This window comes from Oryzias melastigma, linkage group LG3, assembly GCF_002922805.2.
Source record: "Oryzias melastigma strain HK-1 linkage group LG3, ASM292280v2, whole genome shotgun sequence".
Lineage (NCBI taxonomy): Eukaryota > Metazoa > Chordata > Actinopteri > Beloniformes > Adrianichthyidae > Oryzias > Oryzias melastigma.
In genome coordinates, this window is record NC_050514.1 from 2,276,636 (window position 1) to 2,298,724 (window position 22,089).

Sequence of the window (22,089 nt, forward strand, 5' to 3'; positions counted from 1 at the left end):
AACCTGAGGCACAGCCATTTCCAGTAAATCACTATTTTAGTGATCAATATTTAAAAATCTTTAAAAAATATATATATATTGTTGGGATGGATTAGCCTAAAAGAATTGTTTCGAACAAAAAGCAGGAAGTGTACTTTTAAAAATATATTTCACCAAATGGAGAAAAAGAAGCTTCCCGGTACAAGTGACTCGAGGACTAGAAAGATCACTTGCGCTGCTCCTAGAAAGTGGATGGTAAGTGTGGGCCTGACCCTCTCCATGCGAGGAGAAAACCATTGGGCACTCCAGCACAAAAGACTGAAAGGTTTCATTCACTAACAAAAAGATTTGCAGTCAGTTGGACCTGTAAAACTGACTCTCCGTCAACCTTTTACAACTGAGGGATCCTTTTTTTGTTCTCATTTCATGCTGAACATAATGGCTGCTTTGGCTTACAGTTAAACACTCGTTCAGAAAAATAAAGTAAGTCTTAAGAAAAGGGAGGTGAAATACTATCCCACAGTGTCCATACTTGCTGTAATTTTTTTTTTAAGGCAATTTTCAGTCTATGGAAAGATTAGAGATGCTGTGATTGTATTTTGCCTCCCAAAAGTGTCATAATGCTTTGCTTTGTCCAACATATAGGATCACAAACACCTTAAACTATGATGATACGTTCACCAGGGCCGTCCCTGAGCACCTCTAAGATCTTGATCTTAGTGGTTATTCAAACACATTAATTATCAGATGCAACTTAATTTCAAAGCCAAGTGTCACATAGTCTGATACTTCCAGCTGATTTAACTTCAAGTACACTTTTGGAATGTATTTGCGGCACAAATTCCACTCAGGGACCGCCGTCTCTTTTTTGAACTTATGTCATATATAAGGCACACAGAAGTATACGTCTCACTAAGCGGGACAAAAAGGTCAGAGAAGTCTGTCAGTCTAGTTTTTTTTAGCCTAACTGCATTCACAGTAACTGTGATTGTGACACGTTAGCTGCATTAGCGTATAGCGTATATACATGTAACTCCCAACCTTGTTTGAAACACGTTAAAAAAAAAAAAAAAAAAGATCAAGGCCCCCCTTCTCCCTTCCTCTCCATTTGAAGGGGGAGTTTAAGTGTAAGTGTGTCCAGAAAAGGTGTTTTTTTTAAATCTGACCCTCCAAACGGAGGGGTACAAAGTCCTCCCCCACGAGGCCAAACTGCATTGCGCTGAGAAGTGCTTTTCGTCATGCGGGTGCGCTAAACGTTAGCCGTGTTAGAATTTACAAAAACACCAAACCCTGTTTGCAACTCAAAAACCCCAGACTGATACCACTACAACAAACATTACTATGACTATGCTAACTTTTGTTAGTAATACGTGAAAAAAACAGTCCGACACCGCGTTAGCCTCAACAATAACACCCAACCCTGTTTGCAACTCAAAAAACCTATATTCATGTTGATAAAACAAACATTACTGTGACTATGCTAAGTCTTGTTACTAAATATGTAAAAGAAAATAATGTAGTCTGACGCAGCTACATGTTAGCCGCATTGGCGTTAACAGAAACACCTAACCATGTTTGCAACTCAAAAACCCCATATTGATAAAACAAACATTACTGTGACTATGCTAAGTCTTATTAGTAAAATGTAAAAAAAAAACAGTCCGACACCGCTACTTGTTAGCCACGCTAGCACATTTAAAACATCAAACCTTCTTGGTTTGAAAAAAAAAACACTGTATAACTCAAAATCGCTTTAACATCAGCAAACAACCAGAAGGAATCCATATTTGGTGGTGGCTCCTGACGGGATGTGCGAAAGGTGAACAACTGTTGTTTTTCGAAAAAACAAATTAAGGGTTTTTAGTGCGCTTAGAGCAGAAAATACTTAGTTTAGTTGGGCCAAACTCCCTTAGATGGTCTGGTCATACTTTCTGCTTCTTTCCTCAACTTTAGGGTCAAACAAAAGAAAATAGCTCACAAAGAAGAGGCTGTTCCCTCACCAGCCACATCTTTAGTCACTTCTGTTCTGCTGTCAGTTCATCTAAATGCCTAAATCTGGCCGTCACATGGCAGCAGCTCAGTGCATGATGACAAGAGGTCATGAAAACCTGCTGAGTTCACCAGAACATTGAACAGCAACCAATTAAATTTAACTTAATATTTAAAGATTCAGACTTATTTTCACCCAGCAAACCATCACTTCTACGAGCAGATCTAGAGTTCTCCAAACAGCAGATGGCCTCACACAAGAGTTAGTGAGAGTCAAGGCTAGCAGAGGTCACTAATGGAGCTTAATTGGCAATTTCTGCTGGTAGCCATAAAAAATCTTGTTATGAATATCTTTTTGATCTCTTTTTCATTAAACTGAGGTCACAACGTTTGGATTTAAATCATGAGCTACAAATTCTCTGGAACAAAAAGCAGAAGAAAATAATTGTTAGGACTTAAAATTGTTATACATTTCATTGGTTTTATAATGCAGTATATAATAAGTCAGGGTAATTTATTCTCTACTAAAGCAAATCCAGAAAACAGCCATTACTGATTAAATTGTTATTCTGTTGTGTCTTAGCAACAACATAAACAATGCATTTCTTGTTTCACTGAGCACAAATCATGAACTTATATAGTCAGGTGCTTGTGAGTTTTGTTGGTTAATCGTGTAAATTTTTCTAATTTTGGGTCAATTATAACAGCCACAGCCAGAACGTAGAAATGGAAGAGCAGTTCACACACAGCATCCAAAATGTAACCGCACACTTGTCATGCCTGCAAGATGGAAGCCAGGAAAACATTCTGCATTAAATTAGAATTTTTTTTTTTTTTTACAGTATTCAGAGGCAGCAAGCGTTTTAATCAACCGCATTCGTCAGGCTTTTTAACGATTCAAGCTTAAAAACCTTCAGGGATTTTTTTTTCTTCTTTTTAAGGTGGAGTTGGAAAAATCCTTACTAAATTCGAAAGAGGATAGTGTAGAAGCTTAGTGCAGATACGTTTTTAGTTGCTTTCATACTAGGAAAAAAGGGGAAAATTCAAACATTGGAAGTCTCTAATGCAATGCTTTGGATTTAAATGTGAACTTAGCCATTGCTTCCTCTGTATGTCATATTCCTTATTTGCTAGTGGGTACGGCTGGGTTGATTCTTTAAATCCCCTCAATATCGGTTTGAATCGATCTACCCTTAATAGATCAAGACTCGATCCACAAAAATAGAGATTGATCTAGCACATAAAGCTTAAGTCCACTAGCTTGATGTGAAATGGAATTTCCCACAGGATGCCTCATGCTAACGTTCGTAAAGCAACACTGCGGACTAAATGAACATTATAAACTCACTGGTATGAATTCTCCAAACTCTTTTAAGGAAATATCTGTTTTAAAGTAACAATGTGTGGTCTACAACACAGATTTTTATTCATACGCTCTTCTTCTTGAATAAGGTGTAATGCTATAGCACGATCGCCACCTAGTGGCCAAACAGAAACGTCCTCCAGTAGAAGCAGAACAATGTTTACAATGTTAATGATCTGAACATTTTAGTTAGAACTTCTCCTTCAGAGAATCCATATAACACTGGATGATATTAACAATCTCATTATTTCACTGATACATTTTAGAGTTTTTGAACAGTATCAGATGAATATAAATATGTTCAAAACATATAGCAGATTATTAATGTATTTCTAAACAAATATGTCAAAATGTTTAAACTCAAATTGGAATTGAATTGAAATGAATAGAGTGGATTGAAAGAATTAAAAAAAAAGGAATTAATTTGAATCAATTATGGAAATTACTATCGATACCCAGCCCTCTTAGAAGGTTTTTCCAGCATCTGCATTTTAAATCCAAACAGAAAAGTAATGAAGAAGAAGAAGAAGAGATATTTATTTACGCAATAAAATAGAAATTTATAAGTATATTTTTAAAACTCCACGATCACTGATGCAGAACTTGGTAAAAATTAACTTTAAATTGTAATGTAAAATCAGCCTTTAGTGAAACCATTGGCTGTTTTCATACTTCCTATATTAAACGTTAAATAAAATGACTGTTGTAAATGCTTTTCTCTGACCAACTAGAAATAAGTGAAAAAGTTTCAGTCAACCGATTCACAGTCAGGTGCTTTTAAGCAGTTTAAGCATTTTAACCCTTTAATAGAGGAGGAGTCAGAAAGTGATACACATTCTTCGAACTACTGTAGCTCTTCCACCATTTAATGTGATTCTAACAGATCCTGATGTGGAAGTGGAAGTTTTCCTTGATTTGCAACACTGTATATTTGTGAATCTTGGAATTAAAATATTTGCAGACATTGTTTAAGTATTACGGTAATTTAAGAAACATAAATCCCAGTGGTAAAAGAGGTTAACTGAAATATAATCTCACATTTTTTTCTCTTCTTCAGAAATTAAAGTCAACAAGTACATTTTACCAATCAGAACTCATCAATAATAAATTTGATTTTTGACCTCATTTGAATTGATCCAAGGGTGGTAATACCCCCCAAAAAAACATCACTTGGGGATAAAACTACTAGACTTTACAGTTTAAGTAACACAACAATAGGAATGTACAGAAATTGAGAAACATTTTGGCAGTATTTTCGGATGTGCCCTGAAAATGAATGATTCTAAGTAAACACTTTGTCACATCCAGGCCAATTAGCATTTACCTTGAAAGTGTGTAGTAGTCCCAGTCAGGATTTTTTAGGGCTGAAGTGTTCCATCGATTGATTTTTGACTGTGTTCCATTCATAATAAAGGTCTACTTGCAATCATCCACTTATCTGAGATACTTTTGGAGTTTCTTTTCAGTGGTGAAAAGCAGAAGAAATTGGGTTGTTTCAGAGCCTCTAAATCTGACCATTTCTAACACAACAATTGCAACTTTTTTATTTATTTTTTTATTTTGCTCAGGTGCAGTTTATTGCGAATACCTTGAAAAAAAAGCATATGTAGAACTTCACAGGGATCTAGGCTAATACAACTATATTATATCTACCATGTTTGTGTAGTGAGGCGTAAAATTTGAAATGCTTCAAGCAGTCTCCATCTTCTAATATATCTGATGGAAACTAATCCTAGTTATCATCAAATTCAATTTCTATTTATTAATGATAAAAAAGTATGCTATTTCCTCACCAACACAAAAATATAGTCCTCTTCCTTGAACCATTAAATTACTTTTTAAACACACAAATTCAGTGAAGCTCTTAACCTCTCTGCTAAAGGTTTGAACATATGTATGCACACACTGACACAGGCCAAACCCTTTTGTTCATTAAAATAAACTGATAAGCAAAGTGGAAGAAAATGGGGTTCAAGTGTGAGCACCTCATCGACACACACCAACACTCCTCTACACACCAACACACCAATACACAAAATAAGTTATCATTTTTGTAGCATTTCCACATCTCAAAGACCAAGATCTTTTCAAAAACACAAATGTCTAATGCTATGTTCACACTGGCGTGTCGCCAACTGATACTAGGATACAGGAGCTGCTGTTTTCTCCTCCTATGGTTATAATTCTGTCCTGCCTTAAGTTGATTGCTTTATGTAGGTCCGACAGGTTTTTGGAACACCATTTCTCTACTTTCTTTTATGTTTACGACTACAGCTGCTGACAGCTGATCACCTCTGGTAACTTTTTATTTTGACAGTTTTCTTTCTAATTAAGTCCAAGAATCAGACACCAAACAAAACCGATGTTTGAGCTCTTCCCTTTTTTTGTTTATCGAATTTTTATTATTTTTGTCTTTTTTAGTCTTACATCTTATGTCAGTTTAATTGTTATTTAAACACTATAATTATAAGTCCCTATAGACAGTTAAAAACATAGTGGCTAGTAATATAAAATATTTTTTATTTCCATTCATCAATATGTCAAACTTATTGAATCCCTTTTAGGGTAGAGGAGTTGCTGGAGCCTATCCCACCTAGTGTTGGGTAAACAGGAGATGCACCTTGAACGGGCTGCCAGTCTGGCAGGGCCACGCATTCAAAGTTATACCCAGGGAAATATTAAATCACTATTTAACCTACAGTATGAATCATGATTTGGACTCCAGGAAGAAACCAGAGGAAAGCCAAAATTCTGCAGCCGGGATTCAAACTACGGCCTCCTCGCTGTTGGGCAAGAGTAGAAATGACTACACCACTGTGAAACCCACATTTTGATTTATTATTTATTAAATAACATCATAGTTAGTTTATTGTGTCAAAAAAATGAATATTGGCTTTGTGCATTAGTTTACCACATAAATCTACAGTTTTATAAGTAAGTCTTCAGCCCAAAATGATGTCAATGTATTTAAACACTTTCCTTTTAACTCAGTCTGACTCAGTTTTACAGCAAAATAACACAACTCCAAATTTAGGAATATGTCATCATTTTTTTCAAGCAGTTAAGCTCCTCACATCTTATTTTGAATGTAAATTTGCTTAATCTTAACTTTTTTTAAATGTCTCAACTTTAGTGAAATAAAACGTTTTATTTTAATTAAATGTAAATACTGTAACACACAGAGTCAAATAAAATAATCCAAGTAAACATGTTTTATTATCTTTATACAAGAAAATCTAGTTAGCTAATGAGTTTCAGTATGCTTCTCTAAAATATAACGAATCGTATCTACTTGTTTTTATTAAAACCTATTTTTATGTCTTATTAATTTGTAGAAGCAGATTTTATTTATTATCAGGGCTGATCTATTTAACCTGTAAATGATAAATCTGTTTGAAAACCACAGAGCTGATTATTCAACTCAGCCTTGTGTTAAGATATTTAAACAATCCTCCACTTCAGTGCAGATGAGCATAAATTGAGTGTATCAGATATAAGGTTGACTGTGTGTCTCCACCATGTGACAAACGTTATATTGTTTTGTTAGGATCGCTTGATCTAGATCTAGAAGACCCATGACAGCTGCTCTTAAAGTAAAAGGTTGTAACACAAATGTTGACAAATATTTGGGATTCAATTTGTGCTAAAACAAAGGAATGTTCTGCTTAGTATCAGAAAATGAAGTTGAGTTATACAAAGACTTTAAGATGGTGACAGCTTCAAACATGTCAATCTGGCTCCAAATCAGAACAATACAAAGCAAAGCTGGTGTCAACACTGATTTTCACACTGATTTTCACAAGTTTGTCTTTGCCAAGGAGTCAGATATTAATGTTGATGGCAAAGTTTTTGATTTATTTTTCTAGTACTAATCTGTCTTTTATTAAATTATATTTCATTTTGACTTTGACTAAGAAAAACTAAATAACTTTCTGGTGCATCAATACCACAAATATCCATTACCAAACCTTTCAACATCAGGAGCTGTTGTAATCACAATAACTGAATAGAATAAACATATCAGTTTCAATACTTTGACCCAATCAGACTTATTCAGATCAAAATTTCCTTCAGATCGAGTTAGGTGGGTAGTACTGATTATAACCCTCCGCGCTCTGAACAGTCATATGAATATGTGTCAACAGTTTCAGTTCAATTCTAATCTAATCTCTGATTCGATGACAGACATTTTGCACATGTAAACACAGATAGTGATGCTTAAACACAGCACATGTCCATGAGGTTTACCTATAAACCTTTAGAGTCACTCTAAAACTACACTTTTAAAACTTAAAAAACTAAACTTTTTAACATAATTATGATTAACAAAAAGGCAGGAATGTTATTCCAGAATAAATCAAATTAGACCTTAAATAAGTTTCAATATTTTAGTCTCTATAAAAATATATTTTGTCAAACGTATACAAGTTAGAAATAAGTGCAAGATAACATCGGGACATTAATAACAGTGAAATTAAATGATCTGGAGGGCCGGATAGAGTTACCCAAAGGGCCAGATCCGGGCCCTGGGCCTTGACCTTGACACATGCTCTGTGTACAAGATGTGGGGTGGTACCAGTTCACATCCGGTACTGAATCAGGTACCAGTTCGGGTCCTGTGTCAGGTTTGGGTTAGTGTACCAGTGTGTTACGGTACTGGACTGTTTCTGGTTCACAGCTTGAGGTTGGGGACCCGTGATTTAATGTGAGCAGCCAACACGTCAAAAAAAGACAAGTTGGGGAGACCTAAAATGCCAAAAAGTGACGCAGAGATATCCTTCACAAAACGTCAATGTGTGACGACTTTGGGGTGAGAATGTGCTGTACAAGCTTGCTGTTTGATAGTTGTGTGATCCATAATGAAAAGTTATCGTATTGTTCTTCTTTAACTCACTTGCAAATTAAAATGTTTAAAATGCAAATTACCACATAAATAAAAAGCTGTATTTGTCTCTTGAAAAAAAGCAGCAACACAGGGAGGAGTGACTAATAGATCCTAAACAGTCTGGTGTAAACAAAGAAATAAACAAAGGCACCAAAACTTATTTTATTAAAACCTCAAAACAATAAGTTACTTATTTAAAAAGGACTGGATGTTACCAGTCTTAAATAAATTTTAAAAATAACAAAAGCAATATTTGTTTATAATTTATTTATAATTAATTACTTTAACGATACATTTTAAAATAACATTGCAAGTGATTTTTGTGATTTGAAAAAAAATTCCTCTCATTTATAATTTGAAATGTGGATAATTCAAAATGTGTACATATATATATCACTCAAAGGTTCCATATGGTCTCTTTTTCATAGCTGAAGTTAAAAGAAATCCTGTTAATGTTCACTAAACAGGACTCAGCTATTGCTGATGAGGTCCTTCAGATCTAATTTTTGCTTTTAGAGAAAAAAAAGAGAACAGAAAGGCTTTTTAAATTTTTAATTGGAGAGCATTTAGGATTTCACAGCAGTCTGAAGTGTTGTTGTGAGTTAAGGATAATTGACCCCAAAGGCTAAGGAGGTGTGTTTAAAGGTTGTGAGCATTTGAAGATCAAAGCTGTACTTGTTGCAACTTAACATCACTGACTCCAAGCAGAGGTCGGGAGGAGCAGAGGATCTCTATTTGAAAACAACGTTCAATCCAGTCCATATGTGGTTCTACATAACCATCAGCTGAAGAGTCAACATCAAACCCTTCCAAATCAGATCCAAAAGTGACCTGAAAACAGTTACTGTCCTTCTAGGTTTTAATGACGTCACATTCTCACCCCAGTCTGTGGATAGATAGACAGAAACATGTTGTGGTACCGAGTGTAACGAGTGACGTGAGTAACAACATGTCATTCTCTCTACATCTGACAGCACTCATTCATTTTTTTTACTCCTTCCTGAGATATTTATGCTGCAGCTCATTCTCAGGAATGAATCTGGTCGGCTCTGATCCACTTCAGCATCAGAAAAATCGGCTCTCATTGTAGAAATCAACACAGACAGCTGCCCCACTAAAGAGTGTCATTTATTTTAGATGTAGACCAAGTCAGAGTCACAAACACAGTGAAAGCTTGAGGACATTAACTTTAACCTTAAGGTTGATGCCTTAAACTGAAAAAAAGCTAGAAACCGATGTTTTCCAAGAAATACAGTCATGGTGGGATGGACAGATAAATGAGGGCTTGAAGCAGCAATTCCAGCCTGTAGGGTAAAGCCATCAGACCGAAAGTGTTCTCAAAGAACCTTAAGAAGAAACAAACTAACAATTCATTTAAATGCAAAACAACTCTGGCTAAGAAGGGTCAGAGTAATGAGGCTGACAATCTGGGTTCAAATGTAGGATAAGAAACTAGGTCAGATGTTGTCGTCTAGGGAAACTTTATCCCGTATACTTCAGATGTCCCTGCACTGGAAGAAATCACACTGATGAGAAAGAAGAATGCCGTTTGATGGGCACGTTTCGGTGCAATCAGCTGAGCTTTGTTTCTCGCCATCAGTTCAGGAATGGACACTGTTGGCATTTTTCTCTCTTTTCATGCTAAGGTCAGATCAATAGTTCAAATTAAGGTCTTTTGACAGAGTTTGTTGTCAATTTTTCTTCAGAATTGCCTTCATCTTAGTACAGTATTCAACCAAAAAAACAGAAGAGGAGTGGAGGAAATATTTTTTTCAGATACAAACTATCTGGTAACATTGACTGTACATGAGAAGTGGACTGGGTGACTCCTCCCCCATCGAGTTCCAAACAGGAAGTATCTGCTGGTTTCAAGATGCCAATATCCCATCAATAGGAAAATGAACAGCTGTTATTCAGGACTACTTCCACTAAGTAGTCCTTTGGAGGTGTAGTTTTTTAGGGGGAAACCGTGATGCTGGAGGGTTCTGTATCCCTAGCTGACTGGCAACTATTGATGACATCATCGAGTGGGAGTTACGTCCAAATTTGATGACACATGTCTCTCCATTTGCAGGGCTAAATGTAGGGGTGGGGAGAAGCCTTATAGGGGTATGGAAAGAATTAGGTCTACTATCAGAACTAGTGCTACCACAATTATTTTAAAAGTTGACTAATCAACGATTAGTCATAATCAACAATTATTTTTTTCAGATTAGTCAACTAATGAGGTCATTCGCAAACTGGATGTAAAGCACACATTTTTACCTTCATTAGCTTTAAACTAACTAAAAACTAGACATATAGAATTATCTGCGATAATGCTAGTGTGAATGCTGTAAGGTGATTTTGCACGCTGAAGATGCTAGTGATAGATAGATGAAGATGCTGAAATTGATAGCTGAAAACGCTGAAGCTGATAGCCAGCGAAAATATTAGTTAAATGCAGAATTGGCCTAAAAAAATGAAAAACAGCTAGCATGCAGCTGAAATATTATCTAAACTCTGAAATGGCCTAAAAAACCTTAATAAATGCCAAAAAAAAGTCCAAAAAGCTAGCAGAATGGCATTATAACTTTCAACTTTACTACACTCTGACTCCATATAATATAAAGTAACGACTAATCGACTGTTAAGTTAGGTGTTGACTACTTTAATAGTCGATTAGGCGTCAATTAGTCGACTAATCTCTGCAGCCCCAGTCAGAGCAACGATTCTTGTTCTGGTACCTTTTTTTTTTTTTTTTTTTCATGTTCTTGCCAAACCTAACCCTGATTATAGTGGTAGGAAAGTGGACCTCCAACAAGCTCACGACTGTTTGATGAGAGTGATCACCATAGAAACGTTGACTCTGACCACTATCCGCTTCCTGACAATCTTTGGTTCCAACATGATGACATCCATATCACAAAAAAATGGCAACTGAATGACTGTTTTGTTGGACCTGGAAGTAAGTTGTTTCCTTGGAGTGACATCACACTCACACAGTCCAGTTCTAATGTATAGTCAATGGTTTGCAAATACAAACTGAAAACAAAGAAAGTCTTCCCAAAGACACACTCCAAAACAAACTCTTCAATTGACATCAACTCAATGCTGTTTTACATAGTTTCTAGCAAGTTGCAACAATATTCTTTACAATTAAGCAAAGCACAATACTATCAAGAGGTAAAAAAAGAAGCACATACAATTATGTTAATTTACTCTTCGCTAAGAACTGCTGAGGTCTTTTGGTAACCTAAAGAAAGTTAACAATCCAAAAGCAGCTTTCACTAATTCCAGCCAGAAAGGACACATTCATCTTACTAAATCTGCACCTGTGTTACAGAAATAAGAGTAATTTAAAGGGAAGACCAAAACAAAACCCAAAAGTGGGGTGAAGTATTTTTTTTTCCAATAAAGCAAGGGGGAGCTTTGCTTAGAAAGCCCATTTTAGTGACAGGATCTTGACTGCTGACATAATATTCTGGAAACTGAAATTGGACAACTTATCCAAACCAGAACCCAAAAGTGTTGAGAATTGAAGACAAATCTTTATTGTTACAACACGTAGCTATTAAGGTTGCCAGTTAAAATACTTTTTTTTTTTTTTAGTTCTGCATATTCATTTCTGCAGCCAGGTCCTATTGATTTTAGCTACCAAACTGTTAGAAAGACAAAATCCACTACACTTTAGATGTATTTGGTATCATGTTAATGAAACTATTTGACAGACATTGAGGCTGTTTACTCTGGACTGCAAACAGGTAGACCACCTCCAGTCCAAAAGTGACAGTGATCAATATTTTAGGCTGTTCTCCTACAAAACAATAAAAAAGGGGGATCGGCAAGTGAACTGCAGACATAAGAATCACCATCCAGTTACTGTCACACAGACATCAAAGTTTCATGGCTTCTGACTTCCATCCAATAAAGAGATAAAACCCTAGAAAATTGCTTTAGCAATAACTGAGGTGATTGACATGCTTTGCAAACAAGCCAATAATGACGTGTTTAATGACACTCAGAAATGAAAGAACATTCTCTCCAGTTTTTACTTTGCTTCACAGTATGCATATGAAATGACAAATTGTAGCTGAATTTTATTTTATCTCTTCCTAGTAAACATTTACACTGGATATTATTAAGGTTTTGTCTCATTTTAATGCAGATGGGGGAGTCCTTCACCCAAATTATTTAGTGATGGGTGCGTGGAAGGAGTCAGCAGGTTACTATAAATACAAAAGAAATGATTTCCACAAACCGTCCACAAGTGCACAGAAAAAAGATTTGCCTGCAGTGTCTTAAAGCTAATAGCTTTGTCTGATAAACTGCATTTGGACTCATAAGAAAGCCATCTTGAAATAGGATTGACTGACTCCATAAGGTTAAACAATGCAATAAAATAAAAATAAAAAATCTTCACAAATCACAGGAAAAACACAAAGACAATATTGATATATTTTGCATATACATATAAAACAAGGTGGGGGTTGGGTGGGGTTCAAATGATGAAATTTGCTTCTTTGTCCTCCCTTTCAAGCAATTATATAAATTTGACAATAATGACATTAAATTAATCTAATGTGTCATGTATATGTACTGTATTTTTGCAAATATGTCCAATTATGATTAAGAGTAATTATAATGACATCATCCACATGGGTATAAACAGTATCTGTGTATACATATACGTACAGTTATTTGTCTTTGAGTTTCTTTATTTTTATGTACGACTAAATGTTTTCATTAGGTACGATATAGCTGCATAATGTTTGTCTGTTTTTGTCTTGGTTGCTTGAAATAAACTTTTTTTAGAATGTGCATAATAAGTCACATTAAATAGTCTCTATGGATGACAAGTAGGTAAAGGACATCAAATAGACTAAAATAGATCAATCTAAAAACTGGATATTAACATATAAAAAGACACTGAGATTCACATCATCATTAAGATCCTTGGGGGCTAGAGTTTGTAGATGTAGATTCAAAATACTTGCTACTGTCTCAATAACGAGTCATGATTGCTGCCTCTAGAAGAGGAAAATGCCACAAAAGCGAAGAGTGCAGACATTGTGGTAATTGTCATTAAAATGTGGAGAAACCAAATAATCTCATTTCTCCAAGTGGAGCTTTGATGCTCACTAATTCTTTCATTTAGTTGTTTGTGTTTTGGGGCTACAAGGACACCAAAGCCTTCAAATGACACTTTTGTACGTATGAAGATGCAGGAAATAACCAGTACTTGTGGATTATTTAGAACTACCTCAAAAATAGTCACTATTTGGCAGAAAAAGTCAAAAATGTTTGAGAAAATAAAGTTGATTTAATTGAAAACAGACATTTTTTGTTGTTTATTTCTTACATTCATGTGATCAATATATCAATACACTGTCTTTATTCTAGCTGTTTACATCAACTTTTGTTTAGGAATTTTTAGCAAACTGAAAAATACTAAATGTTGCAGTTCCTCAAATGACCACTGAAGGTTGGTTTCAAATATAACAATTTCCTAACAACACATTTGTTAAATGTATGTAAAGCCTGGTGTCAAAATCTTTCATGGGAATTTCTTTATGTGATTAATGTTTCCATTTTTTTTTATTGTATTAGAGCTTTATATTTTAAGTTTGACCTATGGATGAACTCAACAAAACTCTCACTTCATTTTGTCTCATCAATTCTCCCCTATTTCAACCACAGTTGAGTTGAGTAAAGTAGACTTCTCTGAAACATGCTAAACTTACTTTGGACATTGCTATGGGTGACGTCACAACGACTGCATATTGGTTTTGGATATACATTGTTCACCCACTTTTTTGTGTTTCTTTGTTTGCGGTTTTGCAGATTTTTTTTTTTGTTATGTAACTCTTTAGTCACAAAAACCCTGACAATTTAAGACGCTTGTATGAATTTTTTGCGTCTGAAGGAGGTGCTGCGCTGCTGAGGTGCACAGCAGAGCCTCCTCCGGAGCGCGGAGCAGCTTGTTAGCTTGTTTCTTCCTAAACAGGACTATGTAAGGATGGATGGATGTTCTACAAGAGTAGATAAGGCTATTTTTTTTTTTTTTACCAATTCTGACTGTCTTAATTCTAGTTATCTGCAACAACCCTCTGGTAACAATCTAGCCATGAACAGCAAAGACACGTTGAATATTCACAGCTCCACTATGATTTCTATCGCATGTTCAGTCATGGAGTGTTTTTTTTTCCCCTGCAGCTTAGATCATCAAAGTCTCATTTTCAGAAGTTTCCAGTAACTACTGAACATTTTGGCAGCTCTTGCTCAGTGGTGCCATCTGGGTTACATGGCCATCCCAGCTGCAGAGCGGCATGAGAAAAGAAGTAAATAGGTCGCAACACAACCAGGTCCAGTTTTCTTCATTACAGCAGCCGGCTGCTTCCCTGCCACATGGCTGCTCTACCAAAAACTGGAAGCCTGAAGAACTGTGGGGAAATGAAGTCAGCGTGGTGTGTGTGGGCTTGTGAGAAGAGCACCAAGTAAAAATAAGGTTGGGCATCCCGCAAGGCCGCCAGGCCCCAATCTTGGACGGTTTTACCTCAGCAGACTGGACTAGATTACCCTGCCTTCATTTATGAGCAGCCAATAGTTTGCTGAGCCAAGCTCTCCAGAAAACAGAACCAAAGGCAAACACGCAAAGTACATCCTTTCTCTGATTTGAACTTAAACGATAAGATTTTCCTCATTTTAAATACAGAATGAAGATATTTGTGCAAATATCATATATTAGTCTGGGAGAAATGTATTTAATAGAACAAAACATGAACAAGAACAAATCTTTCATATTGAAAGGCAAGCTATAATAATGGAATAAATAATAATAGGCTGAATATCTGCAGGCTTATTTTGTTTAATTAAACATGGGGGGGGGGGCTAGTATATTAGTACAACATATGAACGATTATTCAGGTAATCATAGCATAAAAAACGAGTCAACAAAACTCTTAATATCACATTAAATCACTAAACCCGTTGAATTCTTCACTGTCCAGTGTAAGACTGAAGCTTCTTCTTCTGCATTGCTGTCAGTAGCACTGATATACACACCTACAGTGCCCTCTAGTGGTTGTTAGGAGGAAAATAATGAACATATGAGCCCATTTTTTTTTTTTTAATGAGCACGTTGGTGGGATTATATAAGTTCGCTTCCTCCCACTTCCTTTTAGACAATCTACTGAACTCCTTTTGACAATCTTAGTCTTTAATAGTTTCATCGGGACATGGACTCTATGCAAAAGAGCAAATATGTTTAATTGTGTTTATAGGTAATACATTGAGCTACTAACCAGTATATTTGACCGTATGAAACCGTATTTGCAATCAAATTTTATAACTAATTAGTCTATGTTTGAGGTTTCTTTATATAAATTAAAATTGTCTTGTTTTTGAATAATCTCTGCTTTGATTGCTTGAGTTAAACCGTTTCCAATCCAATCCCCCCAAAAAAACTCACATAAGTAGGACCTGAGTATAAGCCGTACTCCCATCCTTATACCACTATACTAAAATATGTTAAATTGGAAAGCTTGAATTAGGCTGAATAGTCAAAAACATTGCATCCCATGATGCTTTCCTTGGTAGTGCTCCTTGACTTCTTCTATGAAAGTTGTGACAAAAAGGAAACCCATAGCAGGGTCCATGAGGGCTTTGAATTCTAAATACGAATGTCACCACACTGACGCTTAGCTGTGATGCAGGAAAACCACACTCACTCAAAAGCTTCTCCACAGCTTCTGAGTTATTGCTGTGGATTCTTGGGGTTTAAGAAAAATCAAAGAAAGTCAAATCAGAGTCTTTCAAACTCTAGTCCCATCTGTGTGACTATGAATGTGTGAACAACTTAAGGGAGCTTTAAATACACACAAAACTGGAGAAACAACAACCTCAGAAAAATTAATTTTAAAAAAGCTAAAATCTGATGTAAAGAAAAAAAAAACATTTTGGTTTCCTACTTTGTTAAGATCATTTCAAATACCTATAATTATCCTCAGGTGAGATCATTTTCTTGTGAATAATTTGGGAAAATGGCTAAATTTCATACAAAAAAAGTACATAAAAGGAAAAAGAACAAAAAATAACAGCCTTTAAATCATTGCAAACTTATATTGTTAAAGATACAAATGAAGACTAATATTTAAAATGTATGTTTTAATGTAAATTTTGTAATAAAATCAGATGGCACACAACTTGTGAGAAAAAAAAAAAACGATTTATGTCTAACATATTTTTTCTAGTAAGCCGACAGTATTAGTATTTTCCTCTACTTGTGTCTTCACTTTTGAGATTTAACACCATCATGTGTAGATGACAGAAAAATGACTAAATGTGGGTAAAGTATCCAAAAGCTCTAGAATAGCTGCAGCATACAGGAACTGGCAACAATGATTTAAGCTAGAGTTATTCATACTAATTATTAATAAAAGGATTAAAATAGGCAGATAAAGAGAAAAAACAGACTCTCAAGTAATAATTTGGTAATTGCAGAAATTAATTAATTTTGATAAAAATTAAATTACATTAAAAAATAGACCCCTTAATGATGTTTTGCTGTAAGAAAAATCTCTATAGGTCAAAGCTAAATAGGAAAAGCAATCAGATCAATAAAGCTCAATTTGGCTGAGTAAACTCCCTTTAAACTGCAATCTGTTTAATGAAAAATGTACAGTATTTATTTAAAAGTATCTTTTTAACCCTGGAGAACTCATCGATTTTCTTTAGGGCTTTTAAATGTAATTAAACAAATGTGTTTGTGTTTGTTCATTTTTGAAAGCAGCAATTATCAGGAGCCAAAAAATATCAAATGAAAACACAAAAATTAAAAAATGGGGGGGGGGGGTCCAATAAAAAAGGAGGGCCTAATTTGACCCAGTGAGTCTCCAGGACTTAATGTCCTCCTATGACAAAAAAATGTTCCCAGTAGTGTTTTATTTGTTTATGACATTTTTAACCAAAATCCCACAACCTGAATGTCTTAAAAAGCCATTTTTCATGTTGATCTGAAACCTGTTTCCAAAATCTCCTCTGAGGGGGGCGTGTCTATTAGCACTGAGCTGAGTAGCTCCGCCCCTGATCCCCTCCCATCTGATTATAATAGCTCTGTGTCTCGCCTGCGTAAATCTTCACCGTTGCTGCATAAAAACATCCATCAATCTGGATAATGTCCAGCCGTAAGGTTCTGATCCAGATATCAGCTGGACGAGGAAGTGAAGATCTTCATGGACAGAACTTCCTCCAAAATCCTGATTCTTTCTCCTTCCAGTTCACCAAAGACTCTTTTAGCTAATTCTCCAATGTTTATTGACTGTGATCAATACATTCAATCATTGGTTTCTCAGAGTTCTTGATAAAATAATCAAAGCTAACATCCAAATGCTCTTTCATTGATTTACAATCCTTTCCAACTGCGGTCAAATGAGCCGCCGTTCACATTTCCGTGGTCACATCAAGAAGCTCCGTGGAGTCTGGTGGAGATTTTCCAGCGTTCTCAGTCCTGCTACCGTAAGTATTGGATGAAACTCACACCAAAAATCCAGTGATGCTGATTTGACCACAGAAATGTGAACGGCGGCTCATTTGACTGCAGTCAATGTGAAGATACCATCTTCTCTTCTCCAGAACCTGAACTAGACACTAGGAACAGATGAGGGTTTAGTGCATGTGCAGCAGAGTTGTTGATGGAAAGAAGATCATTCATTCAAACAGAGTCTGTCCAAGACAGTTTGATTGATTTAAAAGGAGAAATACTCAGAAATGCAAAAAAAAAAATGATTTCTTATCACATTTGTTCTCTTTCATAAGAAAAATGCCACAAATACATGTTAAAAACTCAAAAAACAGGATTTTCTTAAAAAAGAAGAAGAAGGAAAAGGGGTCAAATTTGACCCAGTGGGTTCTTCGGGGTTCCCTCAACTGACTGAGTTTCTTTCAGTTCATCACGTCAGGTGATTTTGTAGAGTTTTATGTCAGATCCCCTTCCTGACCCAACCGGGCTGGGGACCGGCACAGGGAGACCCAGACTGAGGCCCCCATGTGGCTACATGGGAGTGAAGGGAAGTGCAGTTTCTGGCACCCCACGCCTACACCCAGCCAACTGATTACAGTACTGTGAACAGATGCACCTCTGATGGTGCTGAACAGGCTTTAGATTGGAGAGGAAAGGGTCAGATTTCTCAAACCAGGAAAATCCAACCAAGGAATAAATAATTATGTCATTTTCACCCCCAGTTTGGTACAAACAATCGAAGCCCACGTGGGACATCCTCCTCCTGAGTCCTCACTGATCCCAGCACGCCACCGGTTGCTGGGATAACACAGGATAACGTTAAAAACTACTTCTAAATCAGAGGTAGACAGCGCGCTCACGCGTGTTTCCACAAAGACTCGTGAGCATCTGCTGGCACGCAGATAAAATGTGGAGTAATTATGAGCGCAGGCTCCCTGGAGTTGTCGGTCTCTGCCTCCTCGCTCCGTGCGTGACGCCGCGTGGCTTCACTCACTAATTGTTCAAACAAAAAAGAAAGGGCGTGCGCTTGGAACTTGAGAGGCGCAGAAAAAAAGAAGCAATGAATGTGCTCACCTCGAAAAATGAAGGCTTTGCTGGCGTTGTGAAGTCCTGCCACCTGCGTAATTCCATAGGTGGCGTTTGCGGAGTCAAGTTCGTTGATGATATCGATCTGGTAGTCCTGATCTGAGCCAAAACCAAAAGCTGGAGAGGGGAGATGCGGGTTAAAGGGTGTCAAGTCTCGTGCGTAACGATCGTGGGTTTAACAAGCGGCTCCACTTTATGGTAAAAAGCTGGGCAGCTTCCATTCAATCTAATGCAGGATTTTTACAAAGCGCTGAGCGCCGCATCTCCAGCTCGCATCACCCACCTGTGCTCCCCCAGGACCACAAAGCAAAATATGTTCCCCTCATAGTTACTTTTCAAATTAACAATTTTAAACAACCATAATAATATAAACTTGGATCCATGGAAAATCAATCTAAGAAGTGCGCAAAAACACAAAAACAGAATCTTTAGGAGGACACAGGTATGTTTGTACTCACCTGGCTTGGTGAAGCAGAAAAAGGACAAAATTGCCACGTAAATATCCATTTGTGTTGGAGTTGCGTGGAGCAGAGTCCTGCGTGAGCCGTGCGCTCTGCGGTGTATCCTCACCCAACGCACTGGTCCGTCTGCGCGCTGTGAGCCGCTCTCACCTCGCCTGGATGGAAGGGGCACGGAGGACTGATCCACAGCACCAGCGCGGGGGATCCTTCTGTGTGAAAACCTCAATCTGCTTGTGGTGCGCTCGAGCATCCAACCTGCGCAGCGTGGCGTCGCGCGTCACGAGCGTGCGCGTTTTGTCCGGGAGAATCAAAAGAAAGCTGTGGAGGAAAATGCTGGTAATAAAATCGGCGGTCAATCTGCGGAATTCCCCCACATCTGACTGCAGAAAATTCTAGTTTTGGAGGTGAGAAAGAGGCTTTCAAAGGATTTGAGTGCAGGATGCAGGAAAAAGCTGACCAAGAGATCCTCATAAATGGATCCGCTTCAGATCAAACAAAACGAGTCATTAAAATCTGTTGTGAAATCCAAAGAAACAATCTCGATTTGTTCCATGCAAACCAGTAATGCTCCATCCCGTCCCCGAATCCCTGGAGCACTAATCATATCCTACTATCCCCATCTCCTAATACATTGTTTGGTTGTCATGGCAACCCGCATCACTGCAAACAGTGATGTTACCTGTTTAGTTAGTGGTGTGCGCTCCACTTTTGTATCACTGTTGTCCAGAGAGGGAATTCCGGCTGCTTTGGGGTGCAGGTCTGCTCAGTTTAAAAACCTGGTCTAATCCCCAAAACTAACTCGTTTTAATAATAATAATAATAAAAAAAGAAATCAGTTTTTGAAATAAAAAAGGAGGGGGGGATACCAAATCGTTATAGGCAGATGCTGTAATAATGTGGACCATATAAATCAGGAGAAGCATAAAAACAACTGTTATTAACATGCTGTCACTGCAAAGTTTCAGGTAAAAAGTGAATTCTGCCTGAAAGTGAACCTGGTTGGTTGGTCTACACCCAGGGCTTTGTCTTTTGCCCCCTGGAGGACCTGAAGAGTAACTACCATTATGACAAATGAAGACAACAGGCCCTCCGCTTTTTCTGACAAAACATGCCCTCCAATACACAGGTGCTTCAACCAGCTAGTTTTGAGAGCAACATAGCACGATTCTAACATTAAAAAGAAAAAAAAAATAGAATCATGGAATTCCCAATATGTATAAAATAGAAATCCTTATTTCAAGTGTACACACGATACTTGATTCATGTTGATAACTTTTCTATTGAAAATTATCTGTACATACTTTTCTAATTTGTGTTTTGTGGGATTTATTTTCATTATTTTTTCTAATGAAAAATAATCGGCACATTTTTTTAAGAATTGTTATAATAGATCTGCGTATGCACTGACAAAGTCTGAAATAGTGATATATCTACTTGCATAGTCATGTAATTTTTTTTTATTACTTTAGGATTCCTAATAACCTGAATCTATGTTAGAAAGATATAAATATCTGATCTTAAGTTACAAACTAGACAATGATAATTCATGTAAAGGAAATGTTATGGTCGAGCTGGGATGAGATTACATAAATTCACTTCCTCCTACTCCCTTTCAGGTAATCTATTAATATCTAGTTATCCTGTGTTTGACATCATGGATGTAAACCTCTGATGATTGCTTGTATTGCACATTATTTTTTTTCTTGATTGCTTGAAATAAACTATTTATGATCTAATCTAATCTAATCAAAAACACAGATACAAACTCTCTGGTCCCTTTATTCGGCACACCTGTCCAGTTGCTCGTTAACGCTAATTTCTGATCAGCCAATCACATGACAGCAACTAAATGCATTTAGTCATGTTCTTATGATCTGCTGCAGTTCGAACCGAGCATCAGAATGAGGAACAAAGGTGATCAAAGTGACTGAACGTGGTTGTAGGTGGCAGACGGGTAAGTCCAGATGTGGGCAAACATTTTGACTTGTGGGCTACAAAGTGTTCTAAAACTTGACAGAAGGGGCGGACCAGGGGTCAATGCCTGTTTTGGTAATTCACCTCATAAAAGACAGAAATAGTGACAATCTTGATTTAAAAAAAAAAACATGCTTTAATTTTGATTTAAAAATGTGTAAATGTGTAATAAATGTGTATATTGTAGAACTGCAGACTTTTGAGCTTCTTTTTCAAAATTGTGACTTTTGTTCTCATTTCAGTCAGAGAAACGCTGCAAACTAGAGAAACGCTCCATTCATATTCGTGTGGGAATGATTAGAAAAAAGACTGTTGAACTCAGAAGATATAGGGCTAGGTTGATAAAATCGGTTAATCGATTTGAACTGATTTAAGTTTAACTGATCAATAATTGATTCATAAAGATTAATCGATTTAAACGGGATCAGACACGAGTCAAGGAGAAGAGCTCTTACGAACATTTCTTGTTATCGTGTTAATAAAATTCTGTAACCTGCTCTACTGTCTGGAAATCCCCTCATTACCTCGGTGCAACATATTTATTTGTGTATACATGAATATACATCAATACATGAGGCTTTGACCTCTCCAACCATCATCAGTGTTTAGGTCCCACCAGAGCCTAGCCACCATAACTGATGGACTTATTTCATACACATTGTTTTACATCACAAATAAATCTTTTCTTCCATTCCTAATATCTCTCAAGCATGTTTACGGTACCGTTAATGAATTAAATGAAATAGTCTCTTATATGGCTTTCACCCGCTAGAGCAGGGGTCTCAAGCTCAAATCAGCCGGGGGCCGCTGGAGACAGAATCTAGTTGAGGCCGGGCCGCATCAGGATTTTCAC

General features: G+C 36.8%; 1 protein-coding gene across 1 annotated transcript in view; it reads right to left on the reverse strand.

The window, feature by feature from the left end:
- Positions 1 to 22,089, reverse strand: part of LOC112160622 (protein kinase C-binding protein NELL1) — a 400,547-nt gene that overhangs the window by 321,208 nt on the left and 57,250 nt on the right. The window contains exons 2-3 of the mRNA XM_024295273.2: positions 19,260 to 19,580; positions 18,790 to 18,918 (exon numbers count right to left, since the gene is read on the reverse strand). Of these exons, the coding sequence (XP_024151041.2) occupies positions 18,790 to 18,918; positions 19,260 to 19,512 (382 nt within the window). The 5' untranslated portion in view covers positions 19,513 to 19,580. The remainder of the gene's footprint in view (positions 1 to 18,789; positions 18,919 to 19,259; positions 19,581 to 22,089) is intronic.